General features: G+C 41.0%; 1 protein-coding gene across 1 annotated transcript in view; it reads right to left on the bottom strand.

The window, feature by feature from the left end:
- tiparp (TCDD-inducible poly(ADP-ribose) polymerase) overlaps positions 1–21,791 on the bottom strand; it is a 72,117-nt gene that overhangs the window by 24,295 nt on the left and 26,031 nt on the right. The window contains exons 3-4 of the mRNA XM_034168100.1: positions 4,441–4,630; positions 1,798–1,985 (exon numbers count right to left, since the gene is read on the bottom strand). Of these exons, the coding sequence (XP_034023991.1) occupies positions 1,798–1,985; positions 4,441–4,630 (378 nt within the window). The remainder of the gene's footprint in view (positions 1–1,797; positions 1,986–4,440; positions 4,631–21,791) is intronic.

The raw sequence follows: 21,791 nt of genomic DNA, 5'->3' as shown, positions 1-21,791 counted from the left end.
CAGTCCAACACAGTCTCTTTGACTTCTCCCTTGTTTCACTCTTGGTTGCCCCAGTAGATCCAAGATGGATCTGCATGTTGGTTTAGTTCAAGTTTTACACCGGATGCCCTTCCTGATCCAACTCTAAATTACAGGCAGAATGGGCAGGCGTGGCTTTGAACTGGAAACCCTCCACACCGGAAATAAGTGCACTTAACCGATTGGACAGCACCTCGCCCAACAGTCCAACATTAACGTTGATAAATAAAATAATCTAAAATAAAACTGGAATTCCATATTTTGTCAACATGATAACTAACAAACATCAAGAGAAATGAAACCAAAATTCTACATATAAAGGGCATATACTATAACTACTGTGTAAAGAAAAGTAGCAATTTCAAAACATCAAATAAATATCACAAGCTTGCAGGTACATTTGAGCATTTCAGCATTAAAGGATGTCAGTCAGCAGAAAGTTATAAAAAACCAAGTATCGGTGTCCATGTGAAAGAGGATATTCATTTATGACTAGATCCTGAAATCAAGTTCAAATTGAACAAATCAGTTGTAATTTCTGGGCAGTATTCATATTTAGCTGTGTGAAATAGTGCTGACAAACTGAAAACATGCTGCATTTGTCTACAAAAATGTAAAAAGTTGCAGTTTCTTCAGTGATGTCAGGACACTGTTTCTGGTTTTAGAGATGCTCTGTCACAAGTAACAACGCCTCCTGTGTTAAAATCTCTATCGAACGGGAGCTGGTTTCAGATGGGTGCTTGTGGGGCTCTCAACCAAACAATTTGTGTCTTGTGACCTGTGTGTTGGACTGGATGACAGCACTTCAAACATTAAAGTTCCACATGCTGCCCATCTTTGCTGACACCACTTTACAGCACATTTTGCAGTGTATCGCTCTGTTTTCTGACCATCATCGATTACTCATAACAGGACATGCGAGTATGCTGCTCCTCTTTGTACTGAGGCAATGGGCGTGTCCTTCAGCCAGCCCATCATAATCTTTAACCTATTCTTTATGTAAGCACATGACAATAAATAAATAAAGAAGAGCAATCAGAGAATTCTGCAATCCAGATCCAGATCACCTCCAAAATTCAGTGGAGTCTTCCCTGCCCTATTATCTATGTGTGGTGCAAATTTGGTGAAAATCTGTGAAGTAGTTTTGACGTAATCCTTCAAAGCCTAGATAAAGTGAAATCTCCATCCAGAATCTGGATTCGGATCACCTCCAAAATTTAATGGAGTCTTCCATGGCCTAATATGTATCTGTGGTGAAAATATGGTTACAATCCGTGAAGTAGTTCTGATGTAATCCTTCAAACCCTAGTGAATCTTGAACCAGAACCCGGATCTGGGCCCGTATAACCTCCAAAATTTAGGGGAATCGTCCAAGGCCTATTATGTATCCGTGGTGAAAATTTGGTGAGAATCTGTGAAGTAGTTTTGACGTAATCCTTCAAAGCCTATATAAAGTGAAACTTGAGCCAGAATCTGGATCCGGATCCAGATCACCTCCAATATTTAATGGATTCTTCCATGGCCTAATATGTATCTGTGTTGAAAATTTCATCAAAATCCATGCAGAAGTTTTTGACATCATCCTGCTAACAGACAGACAGACAGACAGACAGACAGACAGACAGACAGACAAATAAATAAACACCGATGATTTTATTACATCCTTGCCGGACGTAATAAAACAAACTGGATTAACATAAAACAAGCCTCAGTTTTTCCACTGTGTCAGTGCATGTGTGTGTGTATTGGGGGGACGGGGACACATTCGACCAAACTTACTGTAGGAGAGGCGTTAACATCACAGAGGACATGAACATGGGTCGCTTCTTGATCTGACGCCTGAAGCCAAACAGGGCATTCTGCTGGAAGCCCTCCCTGATGTTGAGGATGTACTGGTTCTGGAGTGTAATGAATCGCACCTCCTTCAGGCCGCGTTTGCTCGCTTCCTCTATGAGCTTCACCACTGGCTGTGGAACAGAAGAAAGTGGCAAATTTACAAATGCTGAATGTATAAATGCCTTTCATGTATGTAAATAATGTGTCCAGCACATTCCCACTTTTTTTGTCCCCTTTCCATCTACAGCGTTTCCATTCACATCTTGTGAATCCTCTCTTGAAATGTTTAACACCACCAACTATTTGCAAGAATGATGATTTTCCTATTTGACAGATTTCTTTAATGATGTGTATAACATTTCAACCACATTACATTACAGCATAATCTATCAGCACACATGAGCTCAGATAATCGGGGCTGCAGCTTCTTAGAACTGACTTTGAAAACAAAGTCACAAAAGTCACAATTACAGACATCCACACCTGACACTTTCCACTGAGTTATGCAATTTAATTCTTTGTGATTTTTCCACTGTACAGTACCTGCTCGACTCCACTCCAGTCTACTCGCTTTTTTTCCCCAGTTGGTCAAACTTTGGAACTAGCATCTGGTACCTAGTACCTGGTTCTGATTTTGGTATCACCTCTCTTCCCCTTCCAAAGGAGCTGAGGTGGTACCAAAACATGCCGTGAAAACACTGTAGATTACAGACTGGTCAGCGAGTGGTCAACATCACTGTGCAAGATGGGAGACAAAACACGTCCTGAACAAACCTGCCTTTTTCAAATCATCATGAGGAAAAGTCACTGCCAGCACTGCACTACAACACAAAGCCTGGGCACTAATTAGTGCGAGTGGCTTTCTTCTTTTGTGCATTGTGTTTATGGCAGTTTCATGAGGTGATGTGATGATGAGTTTGGGGTATTACAGATCGAAGTGGAAAAGATACCAACAGCAAGTAGAGTTGAGCTGGTACCATCCGGTGGAAGACCACCAATATGTGGTCAACCCAATGTGGATTAACCACAGTGGAAAGGACATAATGACCTAGAACTTGACCTTTCAAAGTCACCAAAGGTCAAAGGCTGTGTGAAAAGCAGAAAAGTAACATATGACATCATATTAGTGTTCAACAGTGACCATAGTTGTATCTTTAATCAGTTCCTCAGAATAGCCATTCTAAATATCCCCTATTTAAAAGGAGTATTGCATTTGGAATAGAATTTTAACCTTGGCATGTGACCTTGACTTTTAACTGATGTGTTAAAAATCAGTCAAATTTCATCAGTTTTGTTCACACAAAAACAGTCAGAAATGACAAAAAACAATATCCCCATGTGGGTGCAATGATGATGCTCACAGAACACAACTGTTAAATTGTCATTGCTATATTGACTCGTGGCTGTGTGTGTGTGTTATATAAAAATCAATTCAAAGCAATTTTCCTGTGACCCCCACGCAGAGTCGTGTTTAATGGCCCAATAGCTGAATTTGTCCTCCTGCTCTGTCTGGTTAATGACGGCTATTATCTGGTGAAAAGTGGAGCCGTTTCAGATTATTAAACGTAATTTTTGCCTTCCGTCTGTTTCAAGTCACATAATTTTATGTTTCTGATGTCATCCACTGAATTTATTATTGCCTAAAAACAAGTAGGCAGCAATCCAGATCCCATTATAAATATAATTTGACAAAATAAACAAAAAACCCAGTCAATAACACCGTGTGATTGGCTACAATGACTTTTAAAAAGAGTGACCACACACGGCTCTAGAAACAATAGTGATTATTTATTTATTTATTTTTTGGGTCAACTTTTTTACATTTTATCGCAAATCTTCTTCCTGCTCAGTCAGCACGCATCCTGTTTGTTCATGCAGCTGAAGAAAATATTTACTTGTTCTTGTTTACAGATTTCTGTGCTGTGTTGCCAGACAGTTGGATAAGAATGAAATATCGATTTAAATGGTAATAGATACTGCCAGTTAACTAAGCAAACAAATCACTGTTTCATGATTGTATCATGTAACAGCTGTGCATTGTACATTCAGCAATGTAACAGAAAGACTTATTATCTCTGACACCGAGCAGGCTAACTTCATTTCTGACAAAGCTCCATTTTTGGTCGTTCTGTTTTCACACTGACGCAGATTTTTTTTGAACACCTCATTTCTTCAGCAGTGAAAATCAAGAATATTATTGATAGAAGACCAAAAACACAGGGACCTGCGCATTGACAGAACATGAGGTACTGTAGGCAGGGCGTCACACTTCTTTGTTAGTGATGTGATCTGTGGATAAGATGTCTGCAGTCGGCTGTTCTGCATTTCAAAACAAAAGTAACAACACGTGTGTGATGGTCTGCATTCAGTGTGAGAGGGAAGAGGCTGCAGAGAGAATTGCAACTGATTCATAGCACAAAGTGCAGCTTGCAGAAAGCCGAGTGGAAAACCAGGGAGAACAGATGTGTCACAGTGGTTAAGCAGTTGTGCGTATGTGTGTCTAAAGTTGATCCTCCCACAGTGGGACTGATTGATGTGTGCTGAGTTGATGCATGCGGGCAAACCTGAATGCAACATGCGCCTCACCTCAGAGTACTCCCTCCAGCCAAAGTTGTCTCTGCAGTAGTACTTCCACACAGTTTGACAGCTGGGGGTGGGATTTGGGTTTGCTGTGGATGAGCTGAGAGACCTGGCTGGAGTCGTCAGTCGTCTGACACGATCAAACTCCAGGTCACACACTCGCATCGACCCAAAGTCTAGCGAAAAAACTCGACCTCTGAAACACACAGAAGCAAACTTTCAAGTAGAGCACTTATATCACGTGTCTGCGGCATTGTGGTCTACTTGTAAAGGTATTGCTATTGCAGGTTAGATTTCAGTCACACATCTGATCATCTGGCTGCCTATGGAACTGAAATTTAACCCCAGTGCCCCAGAGCATGATGGCCTCCAGTACCTCAGTCAAAAGGAATCACTTTAGATAAGAACATCACTTAAATGACTTACAAGTATTGATGGAATACAAACAAAAACGATAAAGTACTTGGTGAGCACTACCCTCCTTTTTTCCACTTGGGGTTGTCAGAGAAGACCCTATATGGATCTGTGTGTTGATTTGGCACAGGTGTTATTGATGCAACTCCACATTACATGGAGAATGGGCAGGGGTTGTCTTGAACTAGGAACCTTTTGCTCAGGGAAGCAAGCTCATTAACCCCTTGGCCTTCATAGATATTTAGTCTTTGTGATTCACTACTGCCAAAATTAGGGCTGCAACTAATAATTATTTTAGTATTTTCTCAATCGATTAGTTGTTTGATCCATAAAAAGTCATAAAATGGTGAAAAATGTTGATTGATCAGTGTTTCCCAAAGGTCAATCCAAAGATATTCAGAAACTACAAAAATAATCACATTTGACAAGCTGAAATCTAAAATTCATGCAATTTTATTTTAATTATTTAAAATGATTAATCAATAATGAAACGAGATGACAGTTACTGTAATTTAGCAGCTGGTTAATCACTGCCGCTCTCTCCATAATATACTGTATGGTTCTGTGTAGCTCTGACACTTGATCAGTTCTTTTCAAACTCAGTTCACTTCATGAATGATTAACACACAACCATTTAAGCCATGTTTGATTTATACTGCCTCCAAACTGTTTAACTTAAACATTTTTAACCCAGACTTCACCCAAGTTCAAAAGCTCATGTGTCAAAAGGTGATTTCATATTAGTGTTTAATAGTAATGGTACATGGCTCTTTAATCATTGTTTTTGATTAGCTACTCTAAACATTCCCTATATACAGTAGAACATTTGGCCAAAATTTTGACCTTTAGCCAGTAACCTTGACTTTTTAAGATTTTTCTTAAAATCAAAACCCCTGTGCCATTAGCTGACCCTCAACCATTCCACCAGGTTTGACCTAAACTGGATCAAATGTAAGTTTTCAAGAAATGCACATGCATGTATGATTACAACATGGATTATATTTGATACATCAAAATAATTATGAATGGTTTCCACATCAGTCTTTGGCATCTGACTTCTCCAGAAACTCAAAAGATGAAATAATATCACTTGAAATATTCAACTACTGGCTTGAGGAGCTACAGTTTCCACATCCTGAACATTCTGCTTGAAGTTTTTAACACTGCATTTTGAGTAATCACATTAAAAACAAACATCTGCACATGACTAATTCATATGCATTGCTGCAGACCTCATGGATTTTCAACAGTACACAGCCCATGGTTTGGTACATGTAAAATGTTTTTGGTTTCATGGTTTTAGTTACATCCCTATTTTCAAGGTTTGCCCTCTATTTTAAAGAAAAAGAAAACATTTTCACCAACTTTTATGAACAGATTCTAAAAGCTAAAACTTAAAAGAATTAAGATGTGAAAATTTACAAAATTAGATTCATATTATACGTGTATATATATATATATATATATATATATATTTAAAAGTTCTCTTCAATCTGACTATTGTAAACATGCCATTTCCCTTAATTTTGTGTTATTTTCATTCAGTGTCTCGATTCCACATTTGTGGCTGAAAGTTTATTTTACTGCTGATGACACTGTCCAATAAACACAGTACAAAAAAGTGTTCACTTTTAATATGGAAATTAATACTGCAGACGCATAAGGTTATCTTGTGCAAACAGACTCCTTTAACCCCTCGCTGGCTGTCCAAGTCTGGGTCACAGCCTTATTATGTGCATCTGCATTAGAGGGTGACACGGGAGTAGATTTTCACTCTTGTCCCATCCCACAGAAAAATTTCTGTCCCATCCCACTCCTGGTAAAATGACTCCCACTCCCATTCCACTCCCATTCAGAATGACTCCCGCTCCTGCACCACTCCCATTTTTTTCCTCTTTCTTTTAGTTTTTAGGCAATACACCGAATTTGATTTGATCTTCTGCCCATTCTTTTTTAGATTACTTTGTGTTCTGCAGTTTTATTTCAAAAGATATGGCAACAGGAACAGTTCATCTGCGGTAATATAGGGAGGCACTTATTGCCTTAATCCAATTAAGATAAACTTGACTAAAAGGCACTAAACATAAATAATGCATGGCCTGTGGTCTTATAATTTTTCAATGGAGGACCAGCTGCTAAGTCCCTGTTTCTAGCACTTTTGGAGGTCAGTTACAGCAATAAATAATAATAAAAAGAAAACACGGGTCACACCATGCCTACCTTAGTTGAATAAACCCAAACATAACATATAAAGTTGCATTTTACCAATTTACTGAGCAATAAGCCTTTTCACAGTCTGGGAATGTGCATGCGCGACCACATTGGTTCAAAGGTCGAGAGGTGTAAAACGTATACAGATGCTTGGTCAGACAGCGTCAAACAACAGTCTAAATCCATAATAAATATAATTTTACAGATGCTTATAAGGAGTGAAAATGCAACTGCCATTACAATATAAATATTATAAATAATTACCTTTGAGATGATCCCAAATGCTTTCTCCACCCCAAGAAGCACACAAGACAAACTGCTGGAGAAAATTCCTCTGTGCTTCCATAGTGACTACAGATGGATTTATCAGCCAATCTCTGAGAGCAAATGATTAATCTGCTACGAAGTATACTCAACAAAAATATAAACGCAACACTTTTGGTTTTGCTCCAATTTTGTATGAGATGAACTCAAAGATCTAAAACTTTTTCCACACACACACAATATCACCATTTCCCTCAAATATTGTTCACAAACCAGTCTAAATCTGTGACAGTGAGCACTTCTCCTTTGCTGAGATAATCCATCCCACCTCACAGGTGTGCCATATCAGGATGCTGATTAGACACCATGATTAGTGCACAGGTGTGCCTTAGACTGCCCACAATAAAAGGCCACTCTGAAAGGTGCAGTTTTGTTTTATTGGGGGGGGGGGGGATACCAGTCAGTATCTGGTGTGACCACCATTTGCCTCATGCAGTGCAACACATCTCCTTCGCATCATCCGTGAAGAGAACACCTCTCCAACGTGCCAAACACCAGCGAATGTGAGCATTTGCCCACTCAAGTCGGTTACGACGACGAACTGGAGTCAGGTCGAGACCCCGATGAGGACGACGAGCATGCAGATGAGCTTCCCTGAGACGGTTTCTGACAGTTTGTGCAAAATTTCTTTGGTTATGCAAACCGATTGTTCCAGCAGCTGTCCGAGTGGCTGGTCTCAGACGATCTTGGAGGTGAACATGCTGGATGTGGAGGTCCTGGGCTGGTGTGGTTACACGTGGTCTGCAGTTGTGAGGCTGGTTGGATGTACTGCCAAATTCTCTGAAACGACTTTGGAGACGGCTTATGGTAGAGACATGAACATTCAATACATGAGCAACAGCTCTGGTTGACATTCCTGCTGTCAGCATGCCAATTGCACGCTCCCTCAAATCTTGCGACATCTGTGGCATTGTGCTGTGTGATAAAACTGCACCTTTCAGAGTGGCCTTTTATTGTGGGCAGTCTAAGGCACACCTGTGCACTAATCATGGTGTCTAATCAGCATCTTGATATGGCACACCTGTGAGGTGGGATGGATTATCTCAGCAAAGGAGAAGTGCTCACTATCACAGATTTAGACTGGTTTGTGAACAATATTTGAGAGAAATGGTGATATTGTGTATATGGAAAAAGTTTTAGATCTTTGAGTTCATCTCATACAAAATGGGAGCAAAACCAAAAGTGTTGCGTTTATATTTTTGTTGAGTGTAATTATTTTTATATAACGCAGTGTTCAGCGGCACACAGCACGGCATCCAGTGGGTCGTGCTGGCCCGGCGAATTGTGCGGCAGTGCGCGGGTTAAATGCAAGGCAGTGCCATCGAGTCATGCCGCTCTTATCATCCAGCCAGCCGGACTTGAGTTTGGATATCAGATCGGGAAATGATCTGCCATCGTCATCTTATAAAAGGGCAGTGTAATCTGTCGTGTTGCTCTGTTGTGATACAAATCAGTGCGTTTTATCCCACCTGTGTTCATGATACAATGATACAAATCACAGGCACATGTGCCTATAAGCCTAATAAATGACACAGAACATGCAGGTAAATGGACCAGGCAGTTACTTCGTGATTATTTACAAGAGACACCATTCAGCTGCCACTCACCAACCACATCCATGATTAACTTTATTTTATTCTTCACAAATAATTTATTTCACACACTCAGAAATACGAAGGTAGTGCACAAGATTTCTAGAGTTCCACAAAGCGAAACAATGATCAGCTGATTCTATGTTTCCAAAAAGACACTGTCTGGGTCGGCGGCGGGTTGAGCAGGCAAAACCTGAATTTTCAGTTCGTGTGCAGCATAAGCTTCAGTTTTTCTTCCTTGGACACCCAAAACCACATTTTCACAAAAAATCTTTCAAGGAATCAACACTCCAACGGGAAAACTAATCAAAGTCTCTGTCATTCTCGCTGCTCACACAGTCAGTCATGATGCCTCAAGACTACAGTTTACACCTCTTGCACTTTGACCTCGTGTGTCAGACCCAGAAGCGAATGAGACTGTGAAAAGGCTTATTGTTTCTCTTAAAACAGTAACATTACTTTTATGTTTTAAATTGCTAAAACAACAACAACAACAAACTGTGCCAAGCAAAAGAACTGTCCTCAATGAACAAAAGCACGTAAAGGCATAAATCACATACTGTACCTGAGTTTTGGAAAATGAAAAAAAAAAAGTGCATATGATGCAAATATTAAATAAAAAATACAACGGCCATATCAGTCTCCTTTCTCACTCTTCAGCACACTTGAATATTTGTGTATTAGCAAGAAAACACTGCCCAGAAACTAATTAGGGCTAACTCTCAGAATAATCACGTTCAACTAACATCTGACACGTTCTTACTTTAAATGTTGCTATGTAGGAAAAAGTTCATCTACATTTTCTGGTTTGAGGGTGGCGCGCCTCTCCTCACATTTTACAAGCAGCATACAGCATGTTAACACCGTCACACTCGACTCTCCGGACGTTCAGTAATATTTGCAACTTCCCTGCCAATTCTGTGAGCTTAATAGATAAGTTATTTCTGAATTTGCATTGCAAATCATTTTTTAACACACTGGTTTCTCCGCTGGTGTTTGCTCCGTCTGTTGCTCTCTTCTTTAAATTTCGTCAGAAAGCAGCGGCCGGAAACATTATTAGCTTCTGGGCCGTGTAGTTCTTTTGACTTGCATTACAGTGTAGGCTTACTGAAAGAAAACTACAGAATGGTGGGACCTGTCCTTTGTTTTCTTTTTTTTCCAATTAGTTGGATCCCGGTCCCATCTGCTCCTGTTAACTTTTAATCCTGTACCGTGCCAAAGACGTGATGAATAGTAAAGTTGACTCCCATCCCGTGGGAATCCCATGGGAATCCTGTGACCCGTGGGATTCCCGAAAAAATGTCAGCCTCTAATCTGCATCAGTCTTCCATAAGAGCCTGTAGCAGATCAGCTCGAGGTCACACAAAACACTCACGTGAAAGCAGTCAACATACAGTAGGGATGTCCCGATCCACATTTTTTGGCTTCCGATCAGATATTTTAAATGATTAGTCTTTGTAAAGTTGCTCTTTTCATGTGAAAATGAGTGAAGCTCCTCCTCCTCCTTTCCTCTCTGTCTCGCCCCTCCCCTCGCTCAGTCAGACTTGTTTTCCTCCAACTTTTTTGAGAACATACGGACACAGAATTATTGGACTGACTGGATTATGTAATGAGATATTTTTAGCTGAGAACACCCCCACACTCAGATCTCTACAGCAGCAGTGCACAGACACTTCACACAGAAGTTTTCCTGGATTGAAAAACTGTGCGGGCGTTATGGCGGTTAGGCAGTAGAGTTCAAATCTCTATCGCGAAGTAGGCGCAATGTTTTTGTGTTGCGTCTTGGTTTAAGGCAGCTGTAAAGCGCGATGACGCTGAAAAGTAACGTGAATCGGCCCAATACCATACCAAATCCGATACCAACGATTCTCGCAAAATAGCTATATCGGCGTCCGATGCCGATACTGAGTATTGGCTCGGAGCATCCCTAACATACAGTGTGGCGTGCTATAGCGTGTAAAGCAGACTGACATGCACCACACACCACAGACACTCGCAGTGACAAAACACAAACAGACACAGCCCAACAACCTTAATGGGCTCATTGATTTTCCTGAAAGACTAATTGGATTTTAACATCAAAGCTCAGAAACGTGTCTGGAAGTGCAGGTGAAGAGTTAAGATGTGATGATTACTATCGTATATTATCTGCAGATGCAAATGCTGAGCCCATCTTTAAAATAATGATTTTTATGACTTTAAGAGGACATTATGCAGCTATTTACAAAATATTGGACTGAAATCACTTGTTTTAGATCTGCATTACATACGTTGTAGTATACGCACAACACTGTTGGCTGTACTGGTGTTTGCACTGTGAGATACACCCAATGACTAATTTAGGAAAGGTGCCCTGTTCAACATTCAATGCACCACGCTCCCTCTGCCTTTTCAAAGCAGGAATGTCAAGGAGCAGCTTCTTTCATAAGAAAGTTACATTCTCAGTCTCGGCTGTGTATGTTTCTGGCTACAAATTTTGACCCCATAAACCTGTAGCAGCCTCTTTGCAGTCTGAGCATGCTGTAAGTAGTGTCTGACAATGTATAATTGGTACTTCTCAATAAAACAACAATATATGGATACCTATGGAAAGCTTACTTTCTCCAGATACGGCAAATTAGTACCCAAATACAACATAAAATCCAACAACAGCACAAGATGGTCTTTGTTCTTGATGGCGTCTCTTCTGGAAGGCTTTAAATATAAAACTCCTTCTCTGTAATTTCACATTAACTATGAGAGCATTTTATTGATGTTTGGTGGCACTATCAGCTTTTGTTTATCATGGTAAGCAGCATGGTTCCCTGTCAGTAAAATCTGCCTCCAAGGGTTAAAATTAAATTCTCAGTTCAGCTATTTAAGTGTTTGACAGTTCTATACTGCAGTTCTATACTGCAGTTTATATATATATATATATATATATATATATATATATATATATATATATATATATATATATATAAAAACACTACATCCAGCATCTTTTTTCTGAATGTTTTGCCTTACACTTCAAGTTGAAATTTGGGGCAAACCTGGTCACCCTGACAAATAATAAAATATAACCAAATCCTGTTTTGGATGCCTTCTACTACCCCAAACTGTGACACACAGAATCCATCACAATAAAGACAGAAAAGCTTATCTATGGGAGCAGATTGGACAGACTCTCAATGTTGCTAGTGAGTGTTGTGCCTATACCACTGCATCCATTGTAAACTTGTCGTTAGCTTTGTAATGCTGTCATAGAAACAAAATCCAGGTGCAATGATTTCTTCTTCTTTCTTTTTAATGATAATGCTAGAATGAAATGCCCCCCAGTCCTGCCAGTGCTTTTGTGCAGAGAAGAATAAAGATTCACAGACATAGGTCCTTAATGCTTTCCCACAGGAGTAACGGGGTTAATCTTGGTGCTATATGTGAGTTAAAGGGGGGTGGGAGCAGCGAAGGTTCCTTCTGCATTTGCTTTTTAAATCAGGAACTGTTGTTTTGTGAGTAACTGAACCTTTATGCAGCAATTTAAATTAACCTGACTCCAAGCTGGGCAGCACGGTGGCTTCTTGGTTAGCACTGCTGCCTCACAGCAAGAAGGTCCTGGGACCGCTTCCCACTTGGTACTTTCTGTGTGGAGTTTGCATGTTCTCCCCTTGTTCACGTGGGTTCCTTCCGGGTTCTTTCTCTCCAGTTCCAAAAACATGCAGGTTCGATTAGTGACTCTAAACTGAAAGTATGTGTGAGTGAAAGTGTTTGTCTGTCTATGTGTGGCCCTGCGATAGACTGGCTTCCTGTGCAAAGTGTACTCCCGTCTCTTGCCCCATGACTGCTGGGATAGATTCCAGCTCCCCTGTGACTCTTAATTGGGAAAGATGGGTATAGAAAATGAATGAATGATTCAAAGCTTATCTGAAACATCTGCACTTTGTGGCTCTTTATCCTTCACTCATATGCACACATAGAGAGCAAAATCTTCACGGCATCATTAACACGGTCTATGTTAAAGGATTATTTTCAGTAGGGTAGAAGTACTGACCTTTAAAAGCAGTGTTCAATGGCCACTGTTCTTCAGCTGAAACAAATTTACATGAATATGAGTTTTTGTGGCACTGAAGCAACAGCTCAGTGACGACTCAAACAATTTTACCAGCAAGCAAAATTTATACCAGCGTACAGAGTGAATGAACAAAAAGACTGCAAAAGTATTAAGCTTCATTAAGCCGATCCAGATCCTGGACTGGCCCCGACCTCAAACCCGCAGATCAGTTTGGGAATCCCTCAGTCAGTGAAACCAGACCCAGTTTTCTGGTAATGTGCTTGTAAAAATACAACACCACTGAAATGCATATAAACCAGATTAAATAAAGTTGCTAGTTACACAGGCTGCAGAAGTGAAACTCGATATTGTAATGGTGAGCATTCTGCTTCGCTGACTGTAAGTGCACTTACTGGTCACCGCAGTTACAGAAACACACGCGTCAGTTTCAGCCAGGAAGGTGATAATGAGTGCTGCTGAGTCATACTGTCTTCCAAAACATACATGCACACACATGCAAATTCTAATTATGCACACATTATTTTTGGAGTGTTTCTGCTCAGTCACAGTGTGGGGGTACCTATGTACAAGTGAAAAAGGAATTGATTTACTGTGCACAAGGGGGAGTTGAATTGAGTCAGCAATGATTAAATCAGCAGATTACCACAAATCAGCAATATGTTTTTTTTTTGTTTTTTTACTGGATCCATTTAAAAAGCATATTGAAAGGGAAAAAGTTCAATTTGAATGTGACATAAGAAACAAATGCAAGAAAGGAGGAAAAAAGTAGCAGGAACAAATTGTGAAAACGGGCAATACTTTTTTGGCTACGATCAGATTATTTTGTTCTTTTCACTTTGTTTTTCACAGATTTGGTTTTAAATGTCTGACTTTGTTCCATCAGCTCTCAGTTCTGTTCTGCTGCTTCTTCACTTTGCTGCACAGGAAGTGAAGAAGAAAAACACTGTTTTTGCTGTGTGAAATAAAGTACTTCAGACACACCTGCGTGACTCTACCTATTTCTCTCTCCCTCTCTTCATCTTTCTCTGACCTCTCCCTCTTTCTCCATCTCTCTCACCAACCCCTTCTCTCCCTCACTTTTTTCTCCATCCCTCTCTCCCTTCCTCCTTCTCTTTTCCACATACCCTTCAGATGCTACATGCAGTGACATTTTATGACAAGAACGTCTTGTGTGAACTTGGCATTGACTTCAGAACTGTGCACACGCACGCACGCACGCACACACACGCACACACACACACACTCCAATCAGTGCTGTTCTTAAAATGAAATTCTGACATATTGTATTTAGCGCTATAACAATTACATGATTAACTGTTCAGTCAACTGTCGAAACATAATCAAGTATGTTGACAGTCTTGACAGTCTATTAAACATACCTAATTTACAAAGGGGGGGGGCTCATGTTAGAAAGTCTCACTTTTTTCAGCTGCACCTTTCTATTTTATTTCAGATAAAAATGTGTTAAACAACAGGAATGGTTGATTCAAACAGGTCCTAGTGTGTAAAATACCTGCTTATTATACGAGGTCTGTTAGAAAACTATCCGACCTTTTTATTTTTTGCAAAACCTATATGGATTTGAATCGTGTGATTGCATCAGCCAAGCTTGAACCTTCGTGCGCATGCGTGAGTTTTTTCACGCCTGTCGGTTGCATCATTCGCCTGTGAGCACACCTTGTGGGAGGAGTGGTCCAGCCCCCTCGTCAGATTTTCATTGTCAGGAAATTGGCTGATCGACTGCCGCTTTGCTTCATCAAACTTTTTTCAGAAAGTGTGACAGACAGCCAAGTGGAAACCATTTGGAAAATTCAGATGGCTTTCAGTGAAGATCTTATGGGGATCACACAGATTAAGGACAATTACAACTGGATTAAAGACAACCCACAGCGGTGGATGGCGCGCCGCGCACCGAGCGCCGATCGACAGGCTCAAACGACCAGATCATTTCAAAGTGAACGCTTTGTTGATCCGGGACGTCGTCTGACTACCAGAGAAATGGCAAGACAGCTGGACATAGCACTTTTTCGGCACATTCCAGTGTTACAGGAGTTTTTGTAATGGAAAGAGGAGGGGAGAAATTCGCCACGGAGCCGCTCATGGCGCGGGACAAAAGCACCTCCGTGTTGGTCTCACAGGACAAGCCCTAACATGCCCAGCTCTTGCACCATTCGGAAAATTCAGATGGCTTTCAGTGGCTTTTCAGTCGTGTGACTATCCGAGAAATTGTGGACGAGCTGGACATGCCACAACATGTCCTGTGAGGCTTCATCACGGCGTTGCTTTTTGTTCTGTGCTCTGCGCCTCCGTCCCGACACGCGAATCCCTCCGCACGTCTTTTCATGCCGAAAAACTCCTGTAACAGTGGAATGCGCCGTTCATTTCCAAAGTAAACACTTTGCTGATCCGGGACATCGTCTGACTACCACAGAAATGGCAGAAGAGTTTGACATCAGCACTTTTTCGGCATGAAAAGACGTGCGGAGGGATTCGCGCGTCGGGACGGAGGCGCAGGGCACAGAACAAAAAGCAACGCCATGATGAAGTCTCACAGGACATGTGGCATGTCCAGCTCGTCCACAATTTCTCGGATAGTCACACGACTGAAAAGCCACCGAAAGCCGTCTGAATTTTCCGAATGGTGCAAGAGCTGGACATGTTAGGGCTTGTCCTGTGAGACCAACATGGAGGAGCTTTCGTCGGTGCCATGAGCAGCTCCATGGCGAATTTCTCCGCTCCTCTTTCCATTACGGATCAACAAAGCGTTCACTTTCGAAATGATCTGGTCGTTTGAGCCTGTCAATTGTCACTTGGTGCGTGGCGCGCCATCCACCGCTGTGGGCCGTCTTTAATCCAGTTGTAATTGTCCTTAATCTCTGTGATCCCCATAAGATCTTCACTGAAAGCCATCTGAATTTTCCAAATGGTTTCCACTTGGCTGTTTCTCACACTTTCTGAAAAAATTTTGATGAAGCAAAGCAGCAGTCGATCAGCCAATTTCCTGACTATGAAAATCCGACGAGGGGGCTGGACCACTCCTCCCACAAGGCGTGCTCACAGGTGAATGACACAACCGACAGGTGTGAAAAATCTCACGCATGCGCACGAAGGTTCAAGCTGATTCAAATCCATATAGTTTTTGCAAAAAATAAAAAGGTCCGTTACTTTTCTAACAGACCTCGTATCTAAATTATCTATGCCTGCTTACTCCAATTAAGGGTCACGGGGGGCTGGAGCCTATCCCAGCAGTCACAGGCAGGGTACACCCTGGACAGGACGCCAGTCTGTCACAGAGCCACATATAGACATACAAATATTTACACACACGTGCACACCTACGGTCAATTTAACGATTCCAGTTCAGTTAACCTGCATGTTTTTGGATGTGGGAGGAAGCTGTATTACTCGGAGGGAACGCACGCAAACACTGGGAGAACAAGCAAACGTCACACAGAATGGGCATGAAACGAGCCAACGACCTTGTTGCTGTGAGCCATCAGTACTAACCACTAAGCCACCGTGGCACCGCTTGGGGTTCATGTTTAAAAATAAATACATAAATACACAAAGTACAAGTATTCTACAGGGTGTTTTTTTTTTTTTAAACTTCAGTGCCACTGCAAATCTGAGACGCTTCAACCAAATGTGGTGAGAATGTGGCGTGACTTTACAGTCTGACATCACCACTGGGGTCAGTCTTTAATGGTGTCGAGAAGTCTGGAGTGTAAACAGGTGTTACCCTGTTAGCTTAGCATAACGTAGCTCCAGGCTTCTGGCATGCTGAAACCTGCCTTGTGATGATGTTGTTTAGAGATGGGAAGGCTATACATTTTACCCGTAATTCTTTTTGTGCATCAGCCAGAGGGGATGATGGTGCAGCAAACATTAAACAGCCTTATGACTGCGCATGTATAAACAGACTGCAATTATATTGCGCTTTTCTGATCGCTTGGCTCACCGGGCTTCTTTTTGGCATATTTAAAATATAGGAAATCAAAACCATTTAAACCCACCGCTGGAATCAACAAATCATCACATTCAAATTAGATAAATAAATAAACTCCATCAAAGAAAAATGCTTAAAACTTAGTAACTACAGGGCACAGAAAAAAATCAAAGCAAAAACTCTAATACCCTTTAACTTCCTGGATTGACAGGAAGTTAAAGGGTAGAAAAATCATGAGCAGTCTCTTAGAAAATTAGCCTGTGAAATATTTAATGTCAACTTATTAATTGATGGGTTTTATATATATATATATATATATATATATATATATATATATATATATATATGTATATGTGTGTGTGTGTGTGTGTACCGTATTTACTCCATTAAACACCCTGGGTGTGTGCAATTTTCGTGAAGGGGGCGTTTATTGACGATCGTTTGTGTGTGCGTGTGCATTCATGCATGCTGTACACAGTATGACCTTATGATACGTACGGACATGCGTGCTGCATGCAAAAGAAGCAGTGCAGAGTCAAAACAAATGTTTTTCCTTCCTTTCCAAGGATTTTCCTTGTCGATAGGAAATGGTCTGGGAGTGGTGTAGGAACAAGGATAAGCTTGCAAACCTGGCCAAAACAGCAAAACACCTGCCTGGCACAGGGAGGAAAGTGCGTTATCGGAATATTGAAGTGGAGCTGATGAAATGGTTCCAGGAAAGGAGAATGGAGGAGAATGGGAGGTGTTCACTTGACAGGGTAGAGTTTGAAATATGAGGCACTGTGGCTGCATAAGCAATATGGAAACCATAACAGACTTGATGAGATTTCGTGGCAATGAGGTAGGACTATTTCATTTTCATTTTACTTTGTTCTCTCAGGAATTCACTATTTCACTACATACAATGTGCCAAAAAAATCAAGGAGCTTTTATTAGAGAGGGAGCCTTTAATGGAGTGCGGTGTGTGTGCACGTGCACACGCGTGTAAATGGACTGCATTTATATATCGCTATCCATTTGCAACAGACGCTCAAAGCACTTTACAAATAATAGCTCATATTCACCCCGATGTGAGGGTGCTGCCTTTACAAGGTGCCCACTACACACCGGGAGCAACAGGGGATGAAGGACCTTGCCCAAGAGCCCTTAGTGATTTTCCAGTCAGGCTCAAGCCCAAGGCCTTAGCCACTAGACCATCACCTCCCCTGTGTGTGTGTGTGTGTGTGTGTGTGTGTGTGTGTGTGTGTGTGTGTGTGTGTGTGTGTGTGTGTGTGTGTGTGTGTGTGTGTGTGTGTGTGTGTGTGTGTGTGTGTGTGTGAATGCTGTCTTTCACCATGCATGTTTATGTTAATTGTTGTTATGCAAGCAGACCACATGTAATCCTTATGTAAACATGTCATCAACTATATTGTTAATATCAAGGACATTCTCATCATGGGGTGAAATTCTTCTGGTATTTTGATAACAGTGTGGTATGGTACATCCCTAATGACAGTTTTTCTGCTGTCAACCATGAATATAAATTGATAAATTAAAATTCAAAGAGGAAACTGAGAGCAGGACTCACTGTTACGTTTAATATTAACAAAAACATTAAAAAAAAAACCCCCAAATGATAACTGAGAAATGTGAGACTGAGTAGTGTACTGGTATGCTAAAGGTGGAACAACTTGTATGTTTTCTGTCAAAACAAATTCTGAGCTGCACTTTGCAGTGAGCAGCTCCCAGGTGTGAATGTGTGGATCAGTGCTGAATGTGAGACAGGCTGCTGCTGGAAAAATAGAAAGCGTGTTCAGCAGAACCTTTCCCTGGAAAAACAAAGGTTACCAAAACTCCTGCACTATCAGAATGCACATGAATCCCCAACTCTGCCTTCAGTACTTGCATGTACACACACACGTACTCTAGAAGTTTCTCACGGCTGTGCACTCAACAACCCGCATACCAACATCAGTCATGCTGCTGTGAACGTCACAGACAAGGAAGAAAAAAAGCCCATACACACTCAAAAGATTCATGCGCACACACACGCAAACCTCATCTAGTCACGCCTTATCTCTCTCTCTCTCTCTCCCTCTCTCACACACGCACACACACACATGATCTCACAGCTTCCTGTTATTTCACTTTCTTGGTGTTTGTGAAATGTGTATTTTATGTGATATTCTTTCTTCTGTGAAAAAGCTGTGACACTTGTGCAACATAGCAACAAAACTGTGCAGTGGCCTCTTAGACCGGCTGACACACACACACACACACACACACACACACACACACACACACACACACACACACACACACACACACACACACACACACACACACACACACACACACACACACACACACACACACACACACACACACACACACACACACACACACACACACACACACACACACACACACACACACACACACAGAATAAAGCTGCTGGCTTCACCTCTCACATGCCTCAGTTACATAAATGTCCTGTGATGGATCTATTCTAACACAACACAATCACTGCAGCTTTACTCGAGCTGCAGTGCCGGTAACTGGTACTTGAAAGAAAAAAAGAGCTTCTGCAGAGCAGCTCTGACCTGAAAAATAATGATGTTGAGAGTGAAGAACATTTCATCACAGTGACAATTTGAATACTGATTCCACACTTGAAGACAAAATGAATAATAACCAAACTGAGTGCAAAAGATGCACACTCCCACGAGTGGATCCCCAACTATATTTCATCCACCTCATCAGATTGAATATCAATTGGTGAAGAAAATTTAACTGCAGTGCCTGAGCATGAACAAAAAGTACAGGATATGAGGCTGCAACTGATTTTGAAAATTTAAAGCCTTTCCACATAAAGCAGGACAGAGAAAACTTCAGAGTGATACTGAAACAGAGACGAGCAGAAAGAACGACTGAAATGGAGAGAGATGAAGAGAAGGAAGAGGATATTTCTGTGGTGTGGCGGTACATGATGCAGACAGCTGAATGATTATCTTAAACTCAAAACAGTGACCAGAAACAACAGCATATTCAAATTAACTATCTAAACAAGAGAGGAAAGTTTCATTCGTCACTGGGTTTTCCAGCTGTGTTTAAACGCAACAGCTGCAAACAAATTTAAGCAGCTGTAACAAGCAACACTGATTTGGTGAATTAGCTAAACAATGTACTTTTATGACTCAATTTTATCTTAATTTACAGCATGAAAGGGTTTTTATAAAATTGGAAAGTTTGACAAAATTGACTAATAAGGAAGTCTCCTTCCTTTTTATTGAGATTCCATCACCATAATGGTCAGCAGAATCGGAACGACGTGATTTGTTGGTGGCACAGATTTAATGTTTAATTCACCATCACTGCCATTCCTGTGGAATTAACTTATGCCCACCTAAAATCTCACCATGGAAGAATATTGTTTCACACTTTTCTGCACTGTTTGCATTAACCCTCTGGGGTCCGAGGGCATTTTTTGGACAGTTCACTCGCCTGGCATAAATGTTTTATTATTGCTGTTAACAGCTCTCTCTGCATCCCACAATCAAGTTTTATGTCTCTTTTTTTTCAGGACAACCCGTGCTTTCAGAATACATATGTTTTTTTGTTGTGTTTCATAAGTGAATAAAGGTTTACAATCAAAAATAGGCAAGGAAAAAATAAAAGCGAAAAATAATTTTCCACACACATTTATTCAAAACACACAGCAAACTATATAATAACTGTTTTGGCACTTTATAAAGGTAATTTGAGGTCTTGTGTGAAAGTCTGTACAACAAAAAGGTTCAAACAATAAACACAAATGCACATTTTGAACAATATATACAAAATGGTCTATGCGTTTTGTTGTCCAATGATATGGTAAACAGTGCTTTACGCAGAGAAAGAAACAGAGTTATCCAGTAATATTCACATGCAAACTAGTGGAGCAATCCTGATAGTTACACACTCTATGTTTGAGCATGTGAGATTGTCATAAGAGGCTTTGTGTGTGCTCCTGCTTTCACTGATCGCTGGGCGTAATGGCGCAGGGCGCACTGAGTATGTACTAATAGTATGTACTCATTGGAGCTATTCAAACGGGCCAACTAGTAACATATCACTCCTGAAAACGATCTTTGGCTTTTGACGCGAGGTAAATCTGCCCTACGATTGGATTTTGGAAAACCATGTGACGGTGAACCAACTCCAATTGGGCACTCACATTGCGCACGTCATCACACAGCTTCTATGAGGAGTACAAAGATGGCCGATGGCTGGCTCGGAAGTCCGCAGAGTTAACTTTTCAGCAACAACAACAAAAAAGTAAGTTTCTATCTCATATCATTCAAAAGTTATTTATAATTTAGTAAAGCTTGGTCTTAGCCGTCGTCGGCGTCGACCCCAGAGGTTTAAAGGCTCAGAAGCGGGATCTGGAGGATTTAGAGCTGCGAAGTAGCTCATTTTCTTTGTACAAAGACTACAAATAGGTTTTACTTAATGCAAACTAGCACATTTTACATGTAAATCCATACTGTAGTGGATCTTCAAACACCGCAGTGTAACCTAAGATGAATCAGTTCACCAAGTTCACTGTACTTGCCTCCGTTTACCACCTACATTTAAGTTATAGGTCATTTATGGCAGAGAGTTGGTCATTTTTATGTAATATACTAATATGTATATGTCACAGAAATGAACGAGCGAAGCTCTTCAGCATCTCACCATGTCATTTAGGTCCTTCAGACTTTTGTTTCAGTAAATGCTTCAGGGGAGCATGAGCATGGCTAAAACCTTTCAGCTTCTGGGAGGCTCTGCCACACAGACCCCCCTAATTACAGCCCTCTTAACC

This window comes from Thalassophryne amazonica, chromosome 4, assembly GCF_902500255.1.
Source record: "Thalassophryne amazonica chromosome 4, fThaAma1.1, whole genome shotgun sequence".
Classification (NCBI taxonomy): domain Eukaryota; kingdom Metazoa; phylum Chordata; class Actinopteri; order Batrachoidiformes; family Batrachoididae; genus Thalassophryne; species Thalassophryne amazonica.
The sequence above is the reverse complement of the archived record's forward strand: the minus strand, read 5'-3'. Positions and strand labels throughout refer to the sequence as shown.